The sequence below is a fragment of the Carcharhinus amblyrhynchos genome, unplaced genomic scaffold (assembly GCF_965287045.1).
Source record: "Carcharhinus amblyrhynchos unplaced genomic scaffold, sCarAmb.v2.hapA scaffold_85, whole genome shotgun sequence".
Lineage (NCBI taxonomy): Eukaryota > Metazoa > Chordata > Chondrichthyes > Carcharhiniformes > Carcharhinidae > Carcharhinus > Carcharhinus amblyrhynchos.
Window position 1 is genome coordinate 304,730 of NW_027649825.1, and position 24,017 is coordinate 328,746.

General features: G+C 44.7%; 1 protein-coding gene across 1 annotated transcript in view; it reads left to right on the forward strand.

Annotated features, from left to right (window-relative positions):
- The window catches only part of thbs3a (thrombospondin 3a), a 43,832-nt gene extending 20,358 nt beyond the window's left edge, over window positions 1-23,474 (forward strand). The window contains exons 11-23 of the mRNA XM_080182730.1: window positions 608-760; window positions 3,174-3,284; window positions 4,007-4,114; window positions 7,523-7,682; window positions 9,659-9,777; window positions 10,291-10,343; window positions 12,465-12,658; window positions 12,925-13,103; window positions 14,605-14,653; window positions 16,789-16,985; window positions 18,409-18,581; window positions 22,205-22,344; window positions 22,480-23,474. Of these exons, the coding sequence (XP_080038856.1) occupies window positions 608-760; window positions 3,174-3,284; window positions 4,007-4,114; window positions 7,523-7,682; window positions 9,659-9,777; window positions 10,291-10,343; window positions 12,465-12,658; window positions 12,925-13,103; window positions 14,605-14,653; window positions 16,789-16,985; window positions 18,409-18,581; window positions 22,205-22,344; window positions 22,480-22,535 (1,692 nt within the window). The 3' untranslated portion in view covers window positions 22,536-23,474. The remainder of the gene's footprint in view (window positions 1-607; window positions 761-3,173; window positions 3,285-4,006; window positions 4,115-7,522; window positions 7,683-9,658; window positions 9,778-10,290; window positions 10,344-12,464; window positions 12,659-12,924; window positions 13,104-14,604; window positions 14,654-16,788; window positions 16,986-18,408; window positions 18,582-22,204; window positions 22,345-22,479) is intronic.
- Window positions 23,475-24,017: the final 543 nt, after the last annotated feature.

Consider the following 24,017-nt stretch of genomic DNA (forward strand, 5'->3'; position numbering starts at 1 on the left):
CTGACAACAGCAGAATTTTTTCCTTCAGGAAGGCAAAACCTTGCTTTAAGATCACCAGCAGAATTTCTAAATAAAACAGGGAGAAAAGGAAAACACTTATTTTTAGCTTGCTGTCCCTTCTAAAACTGAAACTCAAACCTGCAGCTCCAACTAAAAATGAAGAAAAAAGCCTGTCCAAAAACATGACTGTCCTCCTAGCGATGCAGGATCGCAAAATTAATCAACCCCATTTAAACCACTTAAGTAGCAATGAAAGAACTCATCGCAGTCAGCCTGGCAACAACAACATCACTGAAGCTGTGAGCTGCAAAAAATTATGTTTTTTAAAAAAACCTTTCTAAAAGGTACTCTGACATCGGATGCTGGCCTTCAGGGGATTAAGGGTTATGGGGAGAGGGCGGGAAAGTGGAACTGAGCAGCGACAGATCAGCCATGATCTTATTGAATGGCGGGGCAGGCTCGAAGGGCTAGATGGCCTACTCCTGCTCCTATTTCTTATGTTCTTATCCCACTCTGCCACTCCACTGGCAGTAACATGGTGATGGGCTTTAGATGTTCAGGGATCTTGTTGTGTCACAGTGTTGACTGTAACTCTTTCTTTGTGTAGGGCTCGTTTAAATGTGGTCCATGTCGGAGTGGATTTGTTGGAAACCAGACAGTGGGCTGCTTTCACCGGAAGTCTTGCAGCAGTGCCACTGTCAATGTATGTGACATCAATGCACAGTGCACTCTTGAGCGGAATGGAGAAGTGTCCTGCCAGGTGAGTTTAACTCCCAGGAAAACCTCCTGGCTGTTGTTTGTGAAGAGGCCAATACCGTACACAATACTCCAGATATGGTGTCACCAATACCCTGTACGACTGAAGCTTAACCGCCCTACTTTTGTAATCAATTCCCCTCCCAATAAACAATCATGTTTTATTAGCTTCTCTAAATACTTGCTGTACCTGTATACTAGTCTTTTGAGATCCTGAACAGGACACCCACATCCCTCTGCATCACAGAGCTCTACAATCTCTCACCATTTAGATTTTTTTTATTGTTCCTGCCAAAATGGGCAAATTCTCATTTTCCCAAATTATTCCATTTGCCAGAGTTTTGGCTGTCCACTTAATCTATCTATCTCCCTCTGTAGCCTCATTAATATCCTCTTCACAATCTCCTTTCTAACCTATCTTTGTGTCGTAAGCAAATCTAGCAAACATACCTTCAGTCCCTTCACCCAAATCATTTATATAAACTGTAAAAAGTTGAGGCCCCAGCACTGAGCTCTGTGGCACTCCACCCACCGTATCCTGCCAGTCAGAAAAAGACCCATTTATGTGAACTCCGTTTCCTGTGAGCTAGCCAATCTTCAATCCATGCCAATATCTTACCCCCTACATCATGAGCTTTTATTTTCTGCAATAATTTCAGATGTGGACTTTTTCAAATGCTTTCTGGAAATCTAAGTACAGTACATCCACTGGTTCCCCTATACCCACTCCATCAAAGAACTCCAATAGATTAATTAACATGATTTACCTCTCAGACCATAGAATCCTACAGTGCAGAGGGAGGCCATTCAGCCCATCAAGTCTGCACCGACAACAATCCCACCCAAGCCACATCCCCATAATCCCACATATTTACCCTGCTAATCCCTCTAATTTATGTATCCCAGGACACTAAGGAGCAATTTAGCACAGCCAATTAACCTAACCTGCATATCTTTGGACTGTGGGAGGAAACCCGAGCACCCGGAGGAAACCCACGCAGACACGGGGAGAACGTGCAGACTCCACACAGACAGTGACCCAAGCCGGGAATCGAACTCCGGACCCTGGAGCTGTGAGGCAGCAGTGCCAACCACTGTGCTGCCCATTTTCCCTCTCTTCACCATTTTCACTCTTTCCTTTCCTTACCTTTTTCTTCTCCTTTGCTTCCCTTTTCCTCCTTTTTCTTAATTCTACCTCTCTCCCACCCATTCCCCTCCATCCTTCCCACATCTTCATCTGTCTCAAGTCTCACAGCACCAGGCTCAAGATTTATTTGGGTGCATGAGCTGTCCTTTCTTCAGGTGACTGGAGATTATTGTGCCTACCCCAGTCTAACGCCAGCATCTCCACATCTGTCTCAGTTTACCCTCTGATTTCAGCTTCTCTGCCATTTGGCCCTTTATTCTCTCTATGGACTGCCATTAGCAGCCTCTCTGTGGCTATGACTCATCTTTCATTCCCTCCCCCTGTAGTATAAATATCTCCCACTTTCTGTGCCTGTTAGCTTTGACAAAGGGTCATCTGGACTCAGAACATCAGCTCTTTTCTCTCCTTCCAGATGCTGCCAGACCTGAGATTTTCCAGCATTTTCTCTTTTGGAACCATTTTCACTCTGCCTGATTGAATTTCTCCAAGTACCCTGCTATAATATCTTTAATAATGGCTTCTAATATTTACCCTATGACAGATGTTAAGCTAACTGGCATGAGGTTGCCTGCTTTGAGTTCCTCTTTGAATAAAGGAGCTACATTTACCATCTTCCAAACTAATGAAGCCTTCCCCAAATCTAGGGAAAATTGAAAAATTAAAACCAATGCATCAACCATCTCATTAACCACTTCTTTCAAGACCTTAGGGTGAAGTCCATCTGGACCAGGGGATTTGTCAGCCCGCAGATCCAACAATTTGTCCCCTACCACTTCCTTGGTGGTTGTAATTTTCCTGAGTTCCTCCCTCCCCTCCATTTCCTGATTTATAGCTATTTCTAGGATGTTACTTGTATCTTCCATAGTGGAGGCCGATACAAAACACCTGTTTAATTCATCCACCATAGCCCTACTTTTCATTTGTGACCTGGTTGATTCCATGCTGCATTGTGCAGCTTAGGACTCCAGATATAAGCATGTGTTTATGACATGTTAAAAGTGGATGTAATTTTAGTGTAAATATGAACAATAAATGTTGGAAGGACTGGCAGCATTAGTGGAGACGGAAATAGAGTTCACATTGCAAGTCCAATATGATTCTCTGGAACTCAGTATTTCTGAAGAAGACTTGTATCAAAATGTTAACACTTTTTTTTATTTCAGATTTCTAGTACCCACTTTGCATTTATTTCTGTGTTTGTGGAAAATGTTGGTCCCATATGCTGCTGCTGATTGTCTCTATCCCTTGTTCTGATTCTCTTCCACCACAGTGTAAGGTTGGTTGGGCTGGGAATGGATACGTGTGTGGACCAGACACAGATATCGATGGCTACCCTGACCATGACCTGCCCTGTATTGACAACCATCGTCACTGTAATAAGGTCAGTGTTTGCAGGATGCTCAGAAGGAGAAGCTCCAATCATCTGATTCCCATTTAATTATTAATGTGTGATATCTGCTGTTATAGTTAAAAATGGAACAGTGAATGAACGACTGACTAGGTAACCCATTAGTGTTGTTCAAAGATTTGGCCAGTGTTTTGGGAGGGCCCCCATAGCCTCTGAATAGCATCATGGGGTAGTGTGGATCTATCTGAGCAAATAGACAGCGCCACTTAATAGTTCCAATCAAAAGGAAGAATTTGCTCTGACAGTGTGACACTTCCTTAGTACTGGCCCTGTGACAAAGCAGCACTCCCTCAGAATCACCCTCCGAACTCCCTCAGTACTGATCCACCAGTAATGCGGCTCTCTGTGAGCACTGCCCTCTGGCAGTGCTGTGCTCCCTCAGTGTTATCCCTCTAATACTACAGCACTTCCTGAGTACTGCATATATTGAAGGTTTACCCAGAACTTTCTTTCTAAGATACAAGAGCATTTCCTGCTGATATATATCATGATCTCTGCCTCAGTTAAACTATTAGAACCTGAGAGAGATTTCTAAAAGTAGTGACGAGGAAATTAAGCAGTGGAACTTTGCAAGTGGCATAATGAAATTTTATTTCTACAGGACTTGGAGTTTGAAGTCATTTTATCTGGGTGACTGCCTGTTTTCCTTCCACTTATTTTTCATTTGTTTTATGTTTCTTCCCGTCACCCCTCAGGACAATTGCCGGTATACCCCAAACTCGGGTCAGGAGGATGCAGATAATGACAACGTAGGAGATCAGTGTGACAATGATGCAGATGGAGATGGGATCAAGAATGTGGAGGTTGGTACCCTGAGTCAAAGGGGAGCAGGTGTTATCAGAGAGAGTGTGTGTGTGTGTGTGTGTGTGTGTTGGGGGACTGGAGGATCCTTTCCCAAAGTAAGGAAACAAGCATGATGATGTGCAGCCCTTCTGAATCTGTCGGCTGAGCTCGTCCCAGTCTCCTGGGGGTGTGGGGAAATGTTGGAGCAGGCGGGGGACAAGAGTTGGGCAGTTTTTTTAAAGGTTTTTCTCCAAACTTGAAATTATAAAGCCAATGCGCAGAGTTGTATAGGCTGTCCCAAATCCATCATCTTGCTTGCTCCAATAACCAAATTCAAATTAAATCCAATTCACGTCTCCAGAAGAGAGACATACAAGATCCAAGCTGACAAGGTGAGACATTTCACCCCATCTGGGATTGATCCGAGAACACTCAATCTTCCTGCAGCAGATCCCTGTTCCCTCTCCAGCAGGATACTGGTCAGTAGTTTAGGGATTCTACTGGGAAGGCAGAATTCATAGAATCCTACAGTACAAAAGGAGGCCATTTGGCCCATCGAGTCTGCACCAAACACAATCCCACCCAGACCCTATTCCCATAACTCTTCATATTTACCATGCTAATCCCCATCACGTTTAGCACGGCCAATCCACCCTAACCCACATGTATTTGGAGTGTGGGAGGAAACTAGAGCACCCGGAGGAAACCCACACAGACACAGGCCAAATGTGCAAACTCCATATAGACGGTGACCTGAGGCCAGAATTGAATCCAAGTCCCTGGCACTGAGGCTGCAGTGCTAACCACTGTGCCACCCCATGGTGGCTAAGAATTCCGGAAGTCCTATCAAAATTTTTTTTACACTAAAATAGATTTCTCCCAATTTCTGAACTTTAATTTCTTGGCTGTTGTGAAAGTAAAATCATAGAAACCCTATAGTACAGAAAGAGGCCATTCGGCCCATCAAGTCTGCACCGACCACAATCTCAGGCCCTATCCCCATATCCCCACATTTACCTGCTAATCCCTCTAACCTACGTATCCCAGCTCAATAAGGGGCAATTTAGTATGGCCAATTAACCTAACCCACACATCTCTGGACTGTGGGAGGAAACCAGAGTATCCGGAGGAAACCCACGCAGATATGGGAAGAACATGCAGATTCCACACAGACAGTGACCCGAGCCGGGAATTGAACCTGAGTCCCTGGTGCTGTGAGGCAGCATGAGTGGCTTACTAGGCCATTTCACAGGGCAGCTGAGAGTCAACCACATTGCTGTGGCTCTGGAGTCACATGTAGGCCAGTCCAGTTAAGGATGGCAGATTTCCTTCCCTAGTGGGAACCAGATAGATTTTTCCGACAGATCGACTACAGTTTCGTGGTCATCAGTACATTCTTAAGAGGTGTGTGGGGGAATCATAGAATCCCTACAGTGCAGAGGAGGCCATTTGCCCATCACGTCTGTGCTGATAACAATCCCACCCAGGCCTAAGCCCCATAACCCCACATATTTACCCCCTAAGCACTGTGATCCATCCCAGGACATTAAGGGGAAATTTAGCATGGCCAATCCACCTAACCTGCTCATCTTTGGATTGTGGGAGAAATCCAGAGTACCCGGAGGAAACCCATGCAGACATGGGGAGAATGTGCAGACTCCGCACAGACAGTGACCTAAGCCGGGAATCGAACCCAGGTTGCTGGAGCTGTGAAGCAGCAGTGCTAACCATGCCGCCCCAAATCTTCAGTTAAACATTTAAATGCATGTCTCCTTCCATGTGATGCTGTTGTTTTCAACATAAATCAATAAATTAGGCAGAAAGATTTAAAGGTGTAACAAGCTATGTCTCCCTGCTAATCACAAAAAAGGAAGCTATTAGAGTAATTAGTCAGTCTACTTGAGATGAGACTCCATAGGGTTGATCCAAGGATCTGAAGAGAGTCCCTGGAAAAAGTTTTCTTAGGGTTCTCGTGAGAGTCCGAGATCCAGAGGACCAGAAAGAGACTCGTGTTTAATACTTAGTTTCAAAAATGGGATAAAAGTAATTCGATTGAATACAAGTGAGTTAATTTAGTATCTGTGTTTGAGAAAACTCTGGAATCCTTAAAATAAAACTGAAATTACTGAATATCTAGAGGTAGAGACATTCATTGTAAGGAGCCAATGATGATTTCAGAAAGGAAGATTGTACCTGACAAACTTTTTGAGCCCCTTCAGAGGGGTGACAGACCAGGGTGCAGCCCTGGGGACAGCAGGATGAGAAACCAAGGCAAGGAATTGGTTTTGGGGATCTGCAATTGTTTAGAGGACTCCAGAGCTGCTGAGACATACAGTGAGAGGAACCTGGATTCCCCTGAAGGTGGAGCAAGGCAATTGTGTTTATGGTCAAAATGAAACTGCCAAAGCAGTACCTGGCAAATCAATAATTTGTGACAATCTTCTCTTAGCTACGTAATGTTAAGACAGAGAGTTCCTCCTTATTTCACTTTCAGTGTAACAGAATACCCAACTGCCTCCTAGCTTTTATTAGTACCTGATGGATAGGCATGGTTGCCGCAGCAATAGCAATAGTTTGATGGGTTAGGCACAATTTTCAAGAGTTGCTCAGCATTCTTCAATCCAGTATGAACTTTTAGCAAACCACAAACAAGAAACAAAAGGCAAGAACTTGCAATTATTAGCTGCTTTACAGATCCTCTGCACATCCCAAACCATTTCACACCAAAGACAAAAGTTAAAGTTTATTTATTTATTAGTCACAAGTAAGGTTTACATTAACACTGCAATGTAGTTACTATTCCCCTAGTCGCTACATTCCGACGCCTGTTCCGGTTAATACGCCTACCCGGCATGTCTTTTGGACTGTGGGAGGAAACCAAAGCACCCAGAGGAAATCCTTACAGACACAAGGGAGACTGTGCAGACAGTGACCCAAGCCGGGAATCGAACCCGGGTCCCTGGCGCTGTGAGACAGCAGTGCTAACCCACTGTGTCACCGTGCTGCTGGGAATCGAACCCGGGTCCCTGGCGCTGTGAGACAGCAGTGCTAACCCACTGTGCTACCGTGCTGCTGGGAATCGAACCCGGGTCCCTGGCGCTGTGAGACAGCAGTGCTAACCCACTGTGTCACCGTGCTGCCGGGAATCGAACCCGGGTCCCTGGCGCTGTGAGACAGCAATGCTAACTGTGTACCACCATGCCGCACTTTTCAGGTAGAGCCGCTGTTGTAACATAGGAACTGTGGAAGCTAATCTGTGTATAGCAAGATAAATGACCAGATTATCTGTTTTAGTGATACTGACTGAGGGATAAAATATTGACCAGGACACCAGGAGGCCTCTCTCTTTTTAAAAATAGTGCCACAGAATCTTCCTGTCTGGAAGGACAGTTGAGATAAGGGACTGAAGTAAACCTTTCTTTTCCCAGGATAACTGCAGGCTAGTTCACAACAAGGATCAGCGGAACTCTGACACAGACTCATTCGGGGATGCTTGTGACAATTGTCCTAATGTTCCCAACAACAATCAAAAGGACACAGACAACAATGGAGAGGGAGATGCCTGTGACAATGACATTGATGGAGACGGTAAAACTAATTCCGCACAAAGAGCCTTCCCTATCCAGCCACACCTGATGCTTGAAAGCTCCACTTGCCAAAACCTCAGGGAGCTCTACCCTCACCCCTTGCCAGGCCCAGGGGCACGTTTTATTCCTGCCGCATCTCACATCCCTGCGGCATTCTTTCTACCCAGCCCTTTTCCCAGGGACATTCTTCCTTCTCCAACCCCTGGGACATTAGAACATTACAGCTCAGAAACAGGCCTTTGGGCCCTTCTTGGCTGTGCCGAACCATTTTTCTGCCTAGTCCCACTGAGCTGCACCTGGACCATATCCTTCCACACCCCTCTCATCCGTGTACCTGTCCAAGTTTTTCTTAAATATTAAAAGTGAGCCCACATTGACCACTTCATCTGGCAGCTCATTCCACATTCCCCCCCTAATATTCCCTTTAAACTTTTCCCCCTTCACCATTAACCCACGTCCTCTAGTTTTTTTCTTCCCCAGCCTCAGTGGAAAAAGCCTGCTTGCATTCACTATCTATACCCATCATAATTTTATACACCTCTATCAAATCTCCCCTCATTCTCCAGGGGATAAAGTCCTACCCGCTTCAACCTTCTCTGTAACTCAGTCTTTCAAGTCCCGGCAACATCCTTGTAAACCTTCTCTGCACTCTTTCAAACTTATTAATATCCTTCCTGTAATTAGGTGATCAAAACTGCACACAATACTCTAAATTTGGCCTCACCAATGTCTTATACAACCTCACCTTAACATTCCAAATCTTATACTCAATGCTTTGATTTATAAAGGCCAATGTACCAAAAGCACTCTTTATTACCCTATCTACCTGTGACGCCACTTTTAGGGAATTATGTATCTGTACTCCCAGATCCCTCTGTTCTACAGCATTCTTCAGTGTCCTACCATTTACCTTGTATGTTCTACCTTGGTTTGTCTTTCCAAAGTGCAATACTTCACACTTGTCTGCATTAAACTCCATCTGCCATTTTTCAGCCCATGTTTTTTTTGCTGGTCCAAATCCCTCTGCAAGCTTTGAAAACCTTCCTCACTGTCCACTACTCCTCCAATCTTTGTATCATCAGCAAATTTACTGATCCAATTTACCACATTATCATTCAGATCATTGATATATTTGACAAACAACAATGGACCAACACTGATCCCTGTGGCACACCGCTAGTCACAGGCCTCCACTCAGAGAAGCAATCCTCCACTACCACTCTCTGGCTTCTTCCATTCAGCCAATGTCTAATCCAATTTACTACCTCTCCATGTATACCTAGCGACTGAACCTTCCTAACTAACTTCCCATGTGGGATTTTGTCAAAGGCCTTACTGAAATCATGAAGTCCACTGCCTTCCCTTCGTCCACTTTCCTGGTAACCTCCTTGAAAAACTCTAATTGGTTAAAGCTGACTTACCATGCACAAAGCTATGTTGACTCTCCCTAATAAGTCTCAGTCCAACCAAGTATTTGTAGATCCTATCTCTTAGTACTCCTTCCAATAATTTACTTACTACTGATGTCAAATTTACCAGCCTATAATTTCCCAGATTACTCTTCCCAACCCCTCCCCAAATTTTACTGCACTCTCTCCAGACACCTCAAAACTCTGGGGCAGTCGTCACCCAACCCACTCAAACACCACAAACTCTATTCCTTAAGCTTTCAAAAGTTCTACATCTGAAATCCCAAGGAATTCTACTTGTGATTCCTGGGAAATAGTAGCCATCCCTTCCTGCAAACCCTGAAGAACTGTAACTCTTTTCACCCAGGTGAAAACTAAAATCTAAAACTGCTCTCCCTGAACCTCCAGGAAATTCTCCTTCCCAATCCCCAGGGAACAGCAATAATCTTCCCCCACCCATGCCTGCAGCATAAAACCTAGGGAACTGTTACTCTAATAGCAGGTGATATTATTCTCCCACAAGACACTGCCCCAAAATATTCTCCTGCTCATTTTATTTCTTTTCCAGGTATTCCAAATCTTCTGGACAATTGTGCAGGAGTTCCCAACCCTCTGCAGACAGACAGAGATGGTGATGGAATAGGAGATGCATGTGATAGCTGTCCTGAGATGAGTAATCCCACACAGGTACTGCCTGCTTCCATCCATAATCTCTTTGTAAATAAGCATTGTTCTTGATTTAATTAATAAAATACCTGCAGCAGAACCAGATCGTACTCTGCAATCAGCATTTGTGTAAAATTCCCATTTCTTTCTGTTCATCTTTTAGTCCCTGGGTGGGTTCTGTTCTTCTATGTGATGGAGAGCATCTATCTAAAGGGACGGTAAGAGCTCATTAATCAGGAATAATGCTGCTCAAATATGTAGGCATATTGGAGGTACCCAATCTCACAAGATTTCAGCTCCATTGATCCAGATTGGAATTCAAAGCTGGAAACAGGTGGTGAAACACTGTTATCCGATGAAGGAAAATTCAGGGATAAATGTGCTTGGGGTGATGTCTGTGGGGGTTGTGATTAATGCGTATAGTGGAGGTTGTGTTTTTATTATTGAAGGTTGTTTTTGAGGTTGTGCCTGGTGTGGTGTTTGGGGAGAGTTCTGTGCTACATTGATTTGTCGATATTTGTACCCTGTCTTTAGACTGATGCTGATGATGACCTTGTTGGCGATGCATGTGACAACAATCAAGACAGGTATTATGCTCCATTCTAATTACCACATACTTGCATCCAGTGCTCTAAATGAACACCCTCAGGTACTCCCCCACTCTCATTCACACTTTCCTAGCTGTCTGTGATACTGTGCCATGCACATTAGAATGTCAATTTTCAGCCTGTGTAAATAGCCTCAGTACTCATGGGTTAGAGTAGCTGTCTCTGATCATTATCCAGTGAACCCTCCTGCAAAGTTCATCGGCCTCGCGTGTTGGATGAGTTCAGGATTAAGCTCAATAGTAATGCCCATTGTCGTGGACCAGTCACTATCTAATGAGAGCCTAATTATTCAGGATAGGAACACACATTACATAGCTGCACTTTCTCACCCATTGACAGTTATTCTCTAAGCCATAAATTGTATACATTGAGGAATATCTCATTGTAAATCTTCCTCCCATATTTACAATTGCTGTGCATAACTGAAGTTCAATTGGGACTGCTACACAGTGACATCCACTGCACACAGCTGAAGTCAATGGCTGGGAGAAAGTTTTCAGATCAATACCTTTTACAGGTTTCTGGCCAAATGACAGACAGTCAAATTGGTGTCCTGAATTGTTGCCCCTGTTCCCAACATTCCAGTTCTTCTGCACATAAATCATTTCTCCCAACCACCACTCTACACCTCTACTGGATCAGCTCACATTCTCCCAGCTCCTTCCACCATTATCCTGGTTTCTTGAACATCCTTTTCTAATATTCCTGCTCTCCCAACTTAGATTGTATTCCTGCACCCCTTCTGTGCCCCCTGACAATATATTGTATTGTAAGATGTTGACCCTGTGTATGTGGGTGGGGTGAGATGTTGACCCTGTGTGTGTGTGTGTGTGTGTGTATGTTATATGGTGAGATGTTGACCCTGTGTGTGTGTCATGGTGAGATGTTGACACCATGTGTGTGTGCCATGGTGAGATGTTGACCCTGTGTGTGTGTGTGTGTGCCATGGTGAGATGTTGACCCTGTGTGTGTGTGTGTGCCATGGTGAGATGTTGACCCTGTGTGTGTGTGCCATGGTGAGATGTTGACCCTGTGTGTGTGTGTGTGTCATGGTGAGATGTTGACCCTGTGTGTGTGTGTGTGTGTGTGTGTGTGTCATGGTGAGATGTTGACCCTGTGTGTGTGTGCGTGTCATGGTGAGATGTTGACCCTGTGTGTGTGTGTGTGATGGTGAGATGTTGACCCCGTGTGTGCGTGATGGTGAGATGTTGACCCTGTGTGTGTGTGTGTATGTCATGGTGAGATGTTGACCCCGTGTGTGTGTGTGTGTGTGTGTGTCATGGTGAGATGTTGACCCTGTGTGTGTGTGTCATGGTGAGATGTTGACCCTGTGTGTGTGTCATGGTGAGATGTTGACCCTGTGTGTGTGTCATGGTGAGATGTTGACCCTGTGTGTGTGTGTGTGTCTCATGGTGAGATGTTGACCCTGTGTGTGTGTGTGTGTGTCTCATGGTGAGATGTTGACCGTGTGTGTGTGTGTGTGTGTGTGTGTGTGTGTGTGTGTCATGGTGAGATGTTGACCGTGTGTGTGTGTGTGTGTGTGTGTGTCATGGTGAGATGTTGACCGTGTGTGTGTGTGTGTCATGGTGAGATGTTGACCGTGTGTGTGTGTGTCATGGTGAGATGTTGACCCTGTGTGTGTGTCATGGTGAGATGTTGACCCTGTGTGTGTGTGTGTGTGTGTGTGTGTGTGTCATGGTGAGATGTTGACCCTGTGTGTGTGTGTGTGTCATGGTGAGATGTTGACCCTTTGTGTGTGTGTGTGTCATGGTGAGATGTTGACCCTGTGTGTGTGTGTGTGTGTCATGGTGAGATGTTGACCCTGTGTGTGTGTGTGTGTGTGTGTGTCTCATGGTGAGATGTTGACCGTGTGTGTGTGTGTGTCATGGTGAGATGTTGACTGTGTGTGTGTGTGTCATGGTGAGATGTTGACTGTGTGTGTGTGTGTCATGGTGAGATGTTGACCGTGTGTGTGTGTGTGTGTCATGGTGAGATGTTGACCGTGTGTGTGTGTGCGTCATGGTGAGATGTTGACCGTGTGTGTGTGTGTTGTGTGTTATGGTGAGATGTTGACCAGGTTTGGTTGGGTTTGGGTTGTAGCGATGGCGATGGGCACCAAGACTCCAAAGACAATTGTCCAGAAACTCCAAACAGCTCTCAGCTGGACTCTGACAACGACGGTATGGGCGATGAGTGTGACGATGATGATGACAACGACGGGATTCCTGACTATGGGCCATTGGGCCCCGATAACTGCCGCTTAATCGTGAACCCCAATCAGAAGGATTCTGATGGTTAGTGACTCAAACCAAATCTCCCACCATAAATAGGTCCGGTGCATGTTTTCAATGATAGTGGGGCTGAGGTTTGAGGACGAGGGTGGGGCATAGGGATGGAATGGAGGTGGAAATCTGGGGAGGGGATGAATTTTGGGGAGAGAGGATTAATTTTATGGAGTTGGGCTAGCTTTGAGGAGGATGTGTTGGCTACAGGTATTAGGGGGAACAGATGGGATTGATATAGATGTTTATTCTGATGTTTTGCTTATCTTTTATGCCAGGTAACGGGATTGGGGATGTTTGTGAAGATGATTTTGATAATGATGCTGTGTTTGACCAATTTGATGTCTGTCCTGAGAGTTCAGAGGTCACTTTGACTGATTTCCGAGCCTATCAGACTGTTGTTCTTGATCCTGAGGGTGATGCACAGATTGACCCAAACTGGGTGGTCCTAAATCAGGTAAATTTACTTTCTCTGCATCACTTTGTCTGTATTAAGGCTTATTCCCTCTTTCACTTTCTCTATTTTTTTTATCTTTCTCTAACTCATTAATGAGGAGCTGCTATAAAACCTTAGATCTCAGTCAAGACACTAATGTACTGGATTGCAGACTACTGGCGATGTACTAAGGCAGCAAAGAGAGTTCAGGGGTCACTGGACATTGCTAGACCAAAAATGGGATCTTGTTTTTAAAGAACACAGGGATGATGTGCTAGAAGTGTTTAAAATTACAAAAGAGAGGGATGAATAGATAGAAGTGGATTGTTTCCAACAGTTGTCTGGAGCAAAATGCCATAGATACAAGACTGAATGTGAGAGTAAAGCAGTATGGTGGCACAGTGGTTACTGCTGCTGCTTCACAGCGCCAAGGACCCAGGTTCAATTCCTGACTCGGGCTACTGTCTGTGTGGAGTCTGCACGTTCTCCCCGTGTTTGCATGGGTTTCCTCCAGGTGCACCGGTTTCCTTCCACACTCCAAATATGTGGATGAGGTGGATTGGCCGTGATTAATTGCCCCTTTGTATCAGGGGGACTAGCTAAGGTAAATGCATGGGGTTATGGGGATAGGGGCTGGGTGGGATTGTGGTCAGTGCAGACTCGATGGGCCGAATGGCCTTCTTCTGCACTGTAAGATTCTATGATTTTTTTTAAGTTTCAGAACTGAGGACGGGAGAAATGTTTAGTTGTGAAGCTGTGAAATTCACTTCCAGGATTAGTGATTGAAGTGGAACTGGTTAACGTTTAGGATCAAAGAGGTTTACAGCATGGGAACAGGCCCTCGGCCCAACTTGTCCATGCCGTTCTTTTTTTTAAACTACTAATCTAGTCCCAATTGCCCACATTTGGCCCATATCCCTCTATACCCATCTTAGTCATGTAATTGTCTAATCGGTGGATGAAGGCCAAGGAACATATTGTGTAGAAGTTTGAACTGTTGATCTGAGTGAAGGGCAAACACAAGTGGATTTTTTGCCTTGTAAATTTTATGGATTTCTAGGAACAGTTGCTGTTGTCTGGAGTGGGTATTTTAGCATCTCATCAGTGTTTCTGTGGTTAACTGGCGACAGCTCAACAACCTTCCGTCCCCATTTTGAGACGTGGATCCAAAATATGATCTTTGGAGTAATGGCATTTTAACAAGGTACACACACAATAAGCTCAACAGATCATTCTGAAAAGATTGCTGCCAAATCCTCGGTAACATTTTACCGCAACTCCATGTTTGAATCTCTCAGGCCATCCCATAATGCTGAATAGAATCATAAAATCCTTACAGCACAGAAGAGGCCATTGGGCCCATTGAGACTGTACCAACACTCTGACAGAATATCTTACGCCCACTCCATCACCGTAACCCCACACATTTTCCGTGGCTAATCCATCATTCAGCATCCCTTGCTGAAACTCTTTGGAGTTTCTGACTTGCCACTCTAAACTAACTTTTGTGTTTTTGTGACAGGGAATGGAGATTGTTCAGACTATGAACAGTGACCCTGGACTAGCTGTTGGTAAGTTGCAACTTGTTCAGTCAGTGAAATGTGGGGTCAACAGTGTTGACCCAAACTGGACTAACTGAGAACATATAGAGTGGTTTCACTTATTGCCATCACTGGGGATTTACTGTTGAACTGGATCCAAACATCTACACTAGATGTTTCCGATGTCCCCATCAAATGTAGAGCAGTGATGGGCAACCTGCAGCCTGGGAGCCACAAGTGGTCTATCTGGGTTCTGAGTGCAGCCTGCAAGATGTTTTGTTGACTGCTCTTCACAAGCTGGGTTGCCACATTCTGATTCCTGCAAGGATAGTTGCCTTGCTACTGGCATGGCTAAACTGAAAAGAACATAAAGCAAGGGCGAGTGAAGTGAGGAGCCTGCTGATTCCTCACAACGTTGACTGTGAGGAAAAACTGTGTGTTTTTTGTTTTTGAAGTTGGTGGCAGTTCTATTAATATATGAATGATTAATGTAAGATCCAGGAGCAGGCAATTCAGCCCCTTGAGCCTGCTCTGCCATTTAATACAATTATGGCTGATCTCATTTCAGCCTCAGCTCCACTTTCCTGCCCGCTCAGCAAAGCACTTCAAACCTCTGCTAATCAAAAATCTCCTATCTACTATATCCATCCCTTCCTTAAATTTACTCAATGTCCTGACATCCCCCGCACTCTGGGGTAGTGAATTTCAGACTCTCAGCCCTTTGAGAGAAGTAACTTCTCCTCCTCTCTGTTTTAAATCTGTCACCCCGTATCCTAAATCTATGACCTCTTGTTCCAGATTGCCCCACAAGAGGAAACATCCTCTCCACATCTACTTTGTCAATCCCCCTTATCATATTGGACATCTCAACTAAATCTCCCCTCATTCTTCTAAACTCCAGGGGGTATTGGCCTAAACTGCAGAATTTCTCTTCATAAGAAAACCCCTCATTTCTGAAATCAATCTAGTGAACATCCTCCGAACCACCTCCAATGCAACTGCATCCCTCAAATAAAGTGGACCAAAACTATTCATAGAATCACAGAATCCCTATAGTGCAGAACAGGCCATTCTGCCCATTGAGCCAATACTGACAACAATCCCATCCAGATCCTATCCTGTAGCCCCACGTTTGCCCTACTAATTCCCCTGACAGTTGGGCAACTTAACACGGCCAATCCACTTAACCCGTATACCTTTAGACAATGGGAGGAAACTGAAGCACCTGGTGGAAACCCAAGCAGATAAGGGGAAATGTACACACTCAACACAGACAGTGACCTGAGACCAGAATTGAACCCAGGGCCCTGGCACTGTGAGGCAGCAATGTTAGCCTGTTTACAGATGTTAAACTAATTGGCCTTTAATTTCCTAATTTTACCTCCCTTTTTGATTAAGGATGCTATATTACCACTTTTCCAAGCCACTAGAACCTCTCCTGCACCCAGGGAACTTTGGATAATTGAAACCAATGAATCCACTATCTCCAGCACTATTTCCTTTAAGATTGTAAGCATTCAGATCCTGGGGACTTGCCTGCTTTCAATCCCAATAGTTTGCTAAGTCCTCTTTCACTCAAGCACTCAATATAACTTGTTATGAAATATTAATGTACATTAATGTATATAATTTTATTGATGGAATCATGGTTAGTGAACAAGTCTGATTTCAATCTTGGGACTACTGAATAAACCATCACTGGTGCAGAGTGAGATTTACAGTCTATCTAACCCTGTGCTGTACCTGTCCTGGGAGTGTTTGATGAAGTGGGGGGACAGTGTAGAGGGAGCTTTACTCTGTATCTAACCCCGTGCTGTACCTGTCCTGGGAGTGTTTGATGGGGGGGACAGTGTAGAGGGAGCTTTACTCTGTATCTAACCCCATGCCGTACACGTCCTAGGACTGTTTGATGGGGATAGTATAGAGGGAGCTTTACTCTGTATTTAACCCCGTGCTGTACCTGTCCTTGGGGTGTATGAACTCCCTGTTACTAATGACATAATAAAAGTAGGAATATATTCCTACTTTATGTAAGTAGATATTTGATTATGTTTTACTGAGCTGGTGTTTGATACTGCCTCTCACTCTATCCAAGAGGTTTGTGTAAGGTTTGCTCATGCAAGAACTGTGTGTGCTGACTCCACTATTCTCATCTCCTTTTGCAGGTTACACTGCATTCAATGGTGTGGATTTTGAAGGCACATTCCATGTGAACACTGTGACAGACGATGACTATGCTGGATTTATCTTTGGCTATCAGGACAGCTCCAGCTTCTACGTGGTGATGTGGAAACAGACAGAACAGACATACTGGCAGGCTACACCATTCCGTGCGGTAGCTGAACCTGGTCTTCAGCTCAAGGTGAAACAAATGCAGAAAGCTGTGAGAGACAGTGGGTCAAATTAATACCTACAATCCTGAGCTGTAAAAGTCTGCCATGGCTCCTGCTCCTGATCACTATCCAGTGACCTCTTGGTGGGGAATGTGTGGGTTGTAGACTATGACTGAACAGTGATTCTTCCAAACATCTGATGGCCTGATTTGTCCTTCCACAAGCCCCTGATTTGAGAGACATCAGGCACAGGGATCCACACTATGGGTCTAACTTGGACAGTAGCCCAGCGGACACCAGAGCACATCTACACTGAATAGGGAACTGTGTCTGGAATCAGAGACAAAGTACAGCTGCTGCTGTAGCCTTATGGAGTCGCTGCCTGGAGGGTCCTGTCAAAATGTAATATCTGGAACTCTCCAGAACACAATCTCTGGTGGAGCTACAGGAAACAAAACGCCTCTCCAGCCTTGCTGTCTCTCTTTCAGGTGGTCAGTCGAAGACAGCCAGAAAATGTTGATTGTCAACTATGCTGAATTCCTTTGCAAACAGACGGTTCTTTCTGTTTATTAGGATGCATCTGCCTGGAACATTAACACTGTCCCTGCATCCTGCCTCCCTCATCCACCTCATCTCAAGAGTTTCCAATCACCTGCCTGTCTGAGCCACAGGAATCCCCAATGCCCTTTCACCCTCCCTTCATGCCTCCCTCTGCCCCTTGTTTCCAGATATCTCTGCCCACCTCCTCCTCCCTAGGTGTTCCACTTTAAGAGGTGAAGGATTAGTTATGCTGCAATTGGTCTGTCTTGTACTAGGGAAGGGGCTCAGGGGTGAAAGCAGAATGAATCAGGCTGAGTGTCCTCCATTTAAATGCCGTGCTTAGCCACTTTGATCCCTGCGAGGACATCATCAGTATATCAAAGTTCAACACAGTGACAATCAGACCTTTCCAGAGTCTGAGCATTCACAAGGGTGGTAAGCTGACGGTAGTTAGCACTGCTGCCTCACAGCTCCAGGGACCGAGGTTCCACTCCCGGTTTGGGTCACTGTGCAGAGTTTGTGCTTTCTCTCCATGTCTGCAAGGGTTTCCTCACTCAGTCTGAAAGCGCTGGTTAGGGTGCCTTGGCTGTGCTAAATTCTCCCGCAGTGTACCCGAACAGGTGATGAAGTGTGGCGACTAGGGGATTTTCACAGTAACTTAATTGCAGTGTTAATGTAAACCTACTTGTGACACTAATAATAAATAAATTTTAAACTAATAAATAAACTTAAAACACTCTATGTTCATTATTGGAGCCTCCACACAAACCATGCTCAAAATCATGACATTAACACACACAGTGATTTAGGAGTTAGTCTAATCAATGGGATTGGACAAACCATTTAGATATTATGTTTGTGATGATATATTGTTTAAGTTGGTAACTTGTGCTTGCTTTGGGTCCCAATCAGGCAGTGAAATCAAAGACTGGCCCGGGTGAGCACCTCAGGAATGCACTGTGGAATACTGGCAGCACCCAAGACCAGGTTACGCTACTGTGGAAAGATCCCCGTGATGTGGGCTGGAAGGACAAGACATCCTACAGATGGCAGCTGATGCACAGGCCCCAGGTTGGCTATATAAGGTGAGCTATAGGGCCATAAGATTACATGTAGAACGCACAACAGTATAAGTCACAGCCCCCCTCTGTGTACATGTACTGACCATCACATAAATGCACTTTGTATTACTGTAGCACATTTGCACTGCAAAATGTCTCACTGTGGTTCACAGGTCAAACAGAATTTCACACCGCGTGGGAATTCCCAGATCTTAAAAAGTTGGCCAAGAACAAGACTTGATATTGTATGCTGTGACAGGATGAATTATTGAGCTCAAAACAAAGGTATCCTGCTGTAGCACAACCATAATATGCTTGTTTACAGCTGAAGGGTCCCAGTCCATGGTAGCTACTGGTTGATTCTCTTGGAGATGATGGTATTAATTCACTAATTCTCCTTTAAGAATTCTCGGTTTGCAACAACGAGGTTTCTAATGGGTTTCTCAAATCACAAACAGCCTCGATGAGAAGGTGCCCAAGAGAAATAATGAAAGGTTGGGTAAACCTGTTACCCCTGAGGCATTGTATTATCTCACTGACTGTACAAAATCCTTTAACATCCAAAATCTGGATTATGTGATGTCTGATTGAGAACTCCAGAGAGTCTGTCTCCATAAAATATCACGTGCCATTTGCAAATGCGACAGTGTAGCTCCTATAGGCCAGCGTTCTTTGCTGAGCAAAAACGCCCAGTCCAAATGCCTCCTCCTTACGTTCCCCGCTCCCCCCTTCCCGTTTTAAACCCATGCTTGATAAGGAGGATTCGCACTGTGCATGTACCAATGATTCTGGATCAGCGAGCAATCATCACCAACTCCCAATGTCATTCATGAAAAGACTCATTTCACTAAATTGACCAAAGCTGGTGCCCTCAGTGTACCTGAACAGGCACCAGAGTGTGGCAACTGGGGGATTTTCACAATAACTTCATTGCAGTGTTAACATAAGCCTACTTGTGACACTAATAAATAAATTTTATTGAGGTATACAGAATTATGAGAGCCATTATACAAAATTATGAGAGCCATTAGTAGGATAGATCATAAGAATCTTTTCCCCATGATAGAGGTGCCTAAGATGTGGAGAGATGCCGTGTCGATATGCGCAATCTTCTTGGAGATCCTCTCCACTTGGAGTCGGCAGTTTACAGTGTCGATGGTAGCCAGTGATGAGGTGTCTAAGACCAGAGGGCACAGTTTAAGGGCGACTAAGTGGTTTAAAGGGAACCTGAAGGAAAACCTTTTCACCCAGAGGATGGTGGAAATATGGAACATGCTGTGTGGTGAAGGCAGGTACTCTTGCGACACTTAAGTTGCCAAGGCATAGTATACTATGAACCAAGTGCTGGTAAATGGGATTGGTATAGATTGCAATTTGATGGTTAGCATAGACATGATGGGCCAAAGGGCCTGTTTTTGTGCTGTATGACTCTATAAAGTGGTGGAGGCAGGGTCACTGAATATTTTTAAGGTCGAGGTAGGTAGATTCTTGTTAGGCAAGGGATTCTAAGGTTATTGGAGTTACATGGGAATGTGGAATTCAAAACAAACAGATCAGCCATGATCTCGTTGAATGGTGGCGCAACTTGAGGGGCCGAGTGGCTTGCTCCTATTTTATAAGTTTGTTCGTTTTCCTACCGAGGTAACACATAATACTGGTAATGCGTCCTTCCATCCCCAAGATTGTTGGCTTGATGTGCACCAAGATGAGGGAAATCTATTATGCCCCTGCAAGGTGAAGGTAACACTATTCCTGTTCCACATCTCTCTCTCTTGTATAATTCCCTTTCCCAGGTTTTTTTGGGGGATGGGGGTGCGGATTTGCTGACAGTAAATGGAATGTAAGTGGTAGGTTAAAGTGGGGAGGGTCCTCAGCAGAGCTGAAAACATGGACGTTTAATCAATCTGGAGTAAAGGGCCAGGACACTGGGATGTTTAGTGAAAAACTCCCAAGTGTGCTGGTAAAACTGGGATCTTTGGTCACCTCTAGAACTGGCAGGCTGTTTCTAGAACTAAGAACTTGTGCCTAGGCGTCTTCTGTTGCTTCCTTTGCTTCTGTTTATTTCTGTGAGCATGTGTGCTGTGGCTGTTAGTCACCAGGGGGAGTTAGAGTCACCACAAATTCCACCATCTCCTCCCCCCTCCCCAACACACACACACATCAAACCAAAAATGTTTTCACTGATTGGGGTTGTGTTTTGTCATTTTGGTGAATGCTGAACACGTTCTCCAGACACAAAAGACATCCCTTCTCCTCTGGTAACACAGTCACTCTCCCATGGCAACGGGATCCTGGCAGGTCACTTTGGGCCCCTGTCTCTATTATCATGTAAATCTGGACACAATGGCTGACGGGCTGAAGTTACCATTTGGAATTTGGGTTCTCCATCGTCAGATCAGCATGACTCCAGCTCTCAGTAATTTCCACTTCTTTCTTTCTTAGACTCACTCTGTCCTTCCATGGGTTCAGGGCCCAAAAACAGACTTGGAAAGGATTCACTTTGCTGCAATATGCAATTAAAGACAGAGGGAGAGAGTGAGAGTGAGACTGAAACACATTTACAGACTAAAAGGTGAACACGCACACGAACCACCTGTGCAAAGTTAGAGACTAAGAAACACATACAGTGGAGACAGAGACACAAAGATAGATAGGAGCCACAGTGCAGATTCAAGTAAAGTTAAGAGACAGACATACTGTAATTACAGAATGAGTGCAGAGCTGAGTTCCAATGTCTGATGAAGCGTTATCCTGACTCAAAACATTGACTCTATTTGCTCTCCACAGATGCTGTCAGACTCACTGAGATTTTGCAGCATTTTCTGTTTTTGTCCCAATGTCCACTGGTTGTCTGTAACATTTCTGGCACTGACTGGATGAGTGTCTCTCTGGGTTAGTTATACTGCTCTGGTATGTAATTTTCCCTCATCATAGAATGAAGGAGGCTATTCACTGCCCGTTGTGTTTCTGCTGGCTCTGCAAGAGAGTCTCGGCTGGTCACAGTATCTCACCCTTTCTCCCTAGCTCTGTGATTTTTCCCTCTCCAGATGGTTTTCCAATTCCCTTTTGAAAGCCAGGATTGAATCTGCCTCCACCAGACTTCCAGGTATTCCAGATTCTAACCACTTGCTGCGAAAGCTTTCTGTGAAAAGCATTTCCAAAGATTAAATGTTGAGGGTCTGCATCTGAGAGGCTTTAATGTTTCTGTTGTGATGGCTGGAGATGTTGTTCAGCAAGCACCCCCACTCCCCCACACACACACACACACACACACTAACTGACTGCTCTTGTTCTTTAGTGAAACTACACTGAGATCAATATCTGATTACTCTGCTGCCTCCTGATCTGAACCTTTATCCTAATGAGGCTTCAGACGTGATAGCCTCCACTTTCTTTACAATAAAGGTCTGTCTGTACCGAGAGGAGAGAACTTGGGTTCAAAGGTTACACAGCCAAATGGCCAGAACCCATCTTACAGACTGACTGATCCTGCTGCGTATTCTATTTCCAATTACACTGCCCTGACAACACCAGATTAGGTGCAGCCAGGAGTTTTACAACAGCATAGCTGTAATGGGCTCCTAAAAGCTGAGGGCAGAGATAAATATTTCAGTCAATTGATCAGCTGTTTCTTCGTCCCCTTTCAGAGTTAAACTGTACGAAGGACCTAATCTTGTGGCAGATTCGGGCGTCACAATTGACACAACGATGCGTGGAGGGCGTCTCGGAGTCTTTTGCTTCTCCCAAGAGAACATTATTTGGTCAAACCTGCGCTACAGGTGTAATGGTGAGTACAGGTGTGGCCAGTAGCCCCTATGGCCAGAAATTATTAACCAAGTAGCGCCAACAGAAATAAATGATTGGGTGTGAAGGGGACATGTGCTTGATTCTTTCACTCACTTGTACTTTCTTACTCTCTCAGACACAATTCCCGACGATTTTGAACCATTTCGGAAGTTGCTGCAGCTCGGCCTGTGAGGACATTGAAGGTCATGCCAGGTGGCTTCAGGCACCATTGTCAATCATTTCCAGAACCAGTGAATTGGGCCCAATTGCGACAAAGAATTTTTAAAAACTCCAAACACAAAATAAAAAAAATAGAAAAGAAAATAAGAAACCTGGCCGGGGGTGTTAATGTCAAAATAAGCATTGGCACTAGGTTACTCCAGGGGATTGGGGATTCCAAGGAGTGATTATGAAGGGTTGGGGGTTATAAAAACATACGCATCAAGAGCAGGAATCGGCCTGCTCCACCATTACAACCAGATCATACATGATCTTACTGAACCTCAACCCCACCTCTGATAACCTTCAAGGGTATTGCATAGGATAAATTTGTCATTGCACTTAACAGATTTAGCATGGTTTCCATTCCAATAACAGATGTTAATAGATGTTTTCTTTCTCAACCTCTCTGTTGCTTCAGAGGTTCTGGTTCACAGGACTGTCCCCCTGACATCCCCACTGTCTGGAACAGAGTTTGTCTGCTGGCTTCACTTGCTCAGACAGGCCTCTTTAGTTTCTGTTTTTAATTTTCTAAGCGGGGGGAGCAGTGGGAGCTAATCAGCACATCAGCTCATTTCTTTCTCTTGCTGAGGTCTCAATGCACCCCAGTCAGCCCAGAAATGTTGAACACTGAGTGCCTTCATAGCTTGGTGAAATTACTCTTACTTGGTTCAATTCTTACGATGTACCCTAAGGATTTAAATTTGGTCCGTTCCTATTTCTCAATTACCTGTGGCCTCTTGGTAGACCATCCTCGAGCACAACATTAGTTTTCATATGCATGTTGGTGACCCCAGTTCAACCTCTCCACCCTCCATCTTGTAATATATCAGACCACTTATCTAACAGCCAATTTCTGAATGAGCAGAAGTTTCCTCCACTTAAAACAATGGTTTCAGTTTTCCTGATTTTAGTTCCGAACTTCATCCCTTTCCTAGAACAGTCTGAGTCTAAACCAATATGTTTGTAGTCTTGGTGTCATATTTGATCCAGAGAAGAGTTTCCAACCACATATTTACACCATCACTAAGGCCACCTATTTTGGCCTCCATTATGTTGCCTATATTTACCTCTGTCTCAGCTCATCTGCCTCTGAAACCCTCATTCATGTCTTTGTCACCTATTCCAATGCACTGCTAAACATCTCCATAAACTTAAACTAATCAAAAACTCTGCTGCCCGTCTCTTAACTCACAGTAAGTCTCACTGAACTATCACCTCCGTCATCGACCTATATTGACTTTAAAATTCTCATTATTGTTTTTGAGCCTGGCCATGACCTTTCCCCTCCTGATTTCTGTAATCTCCTCCAGCCTCACAACCTTCTGAGATAGCCGTGCTCATCCAATTCTGGACTCTAGAGCATCTCCAATTTTAATCACTCCAACTGGTGGCCATGCCTTCAACTGCCTAGGTCCCAAGCTCTGGAATTCCCACCCTACATTCTCCTACTCT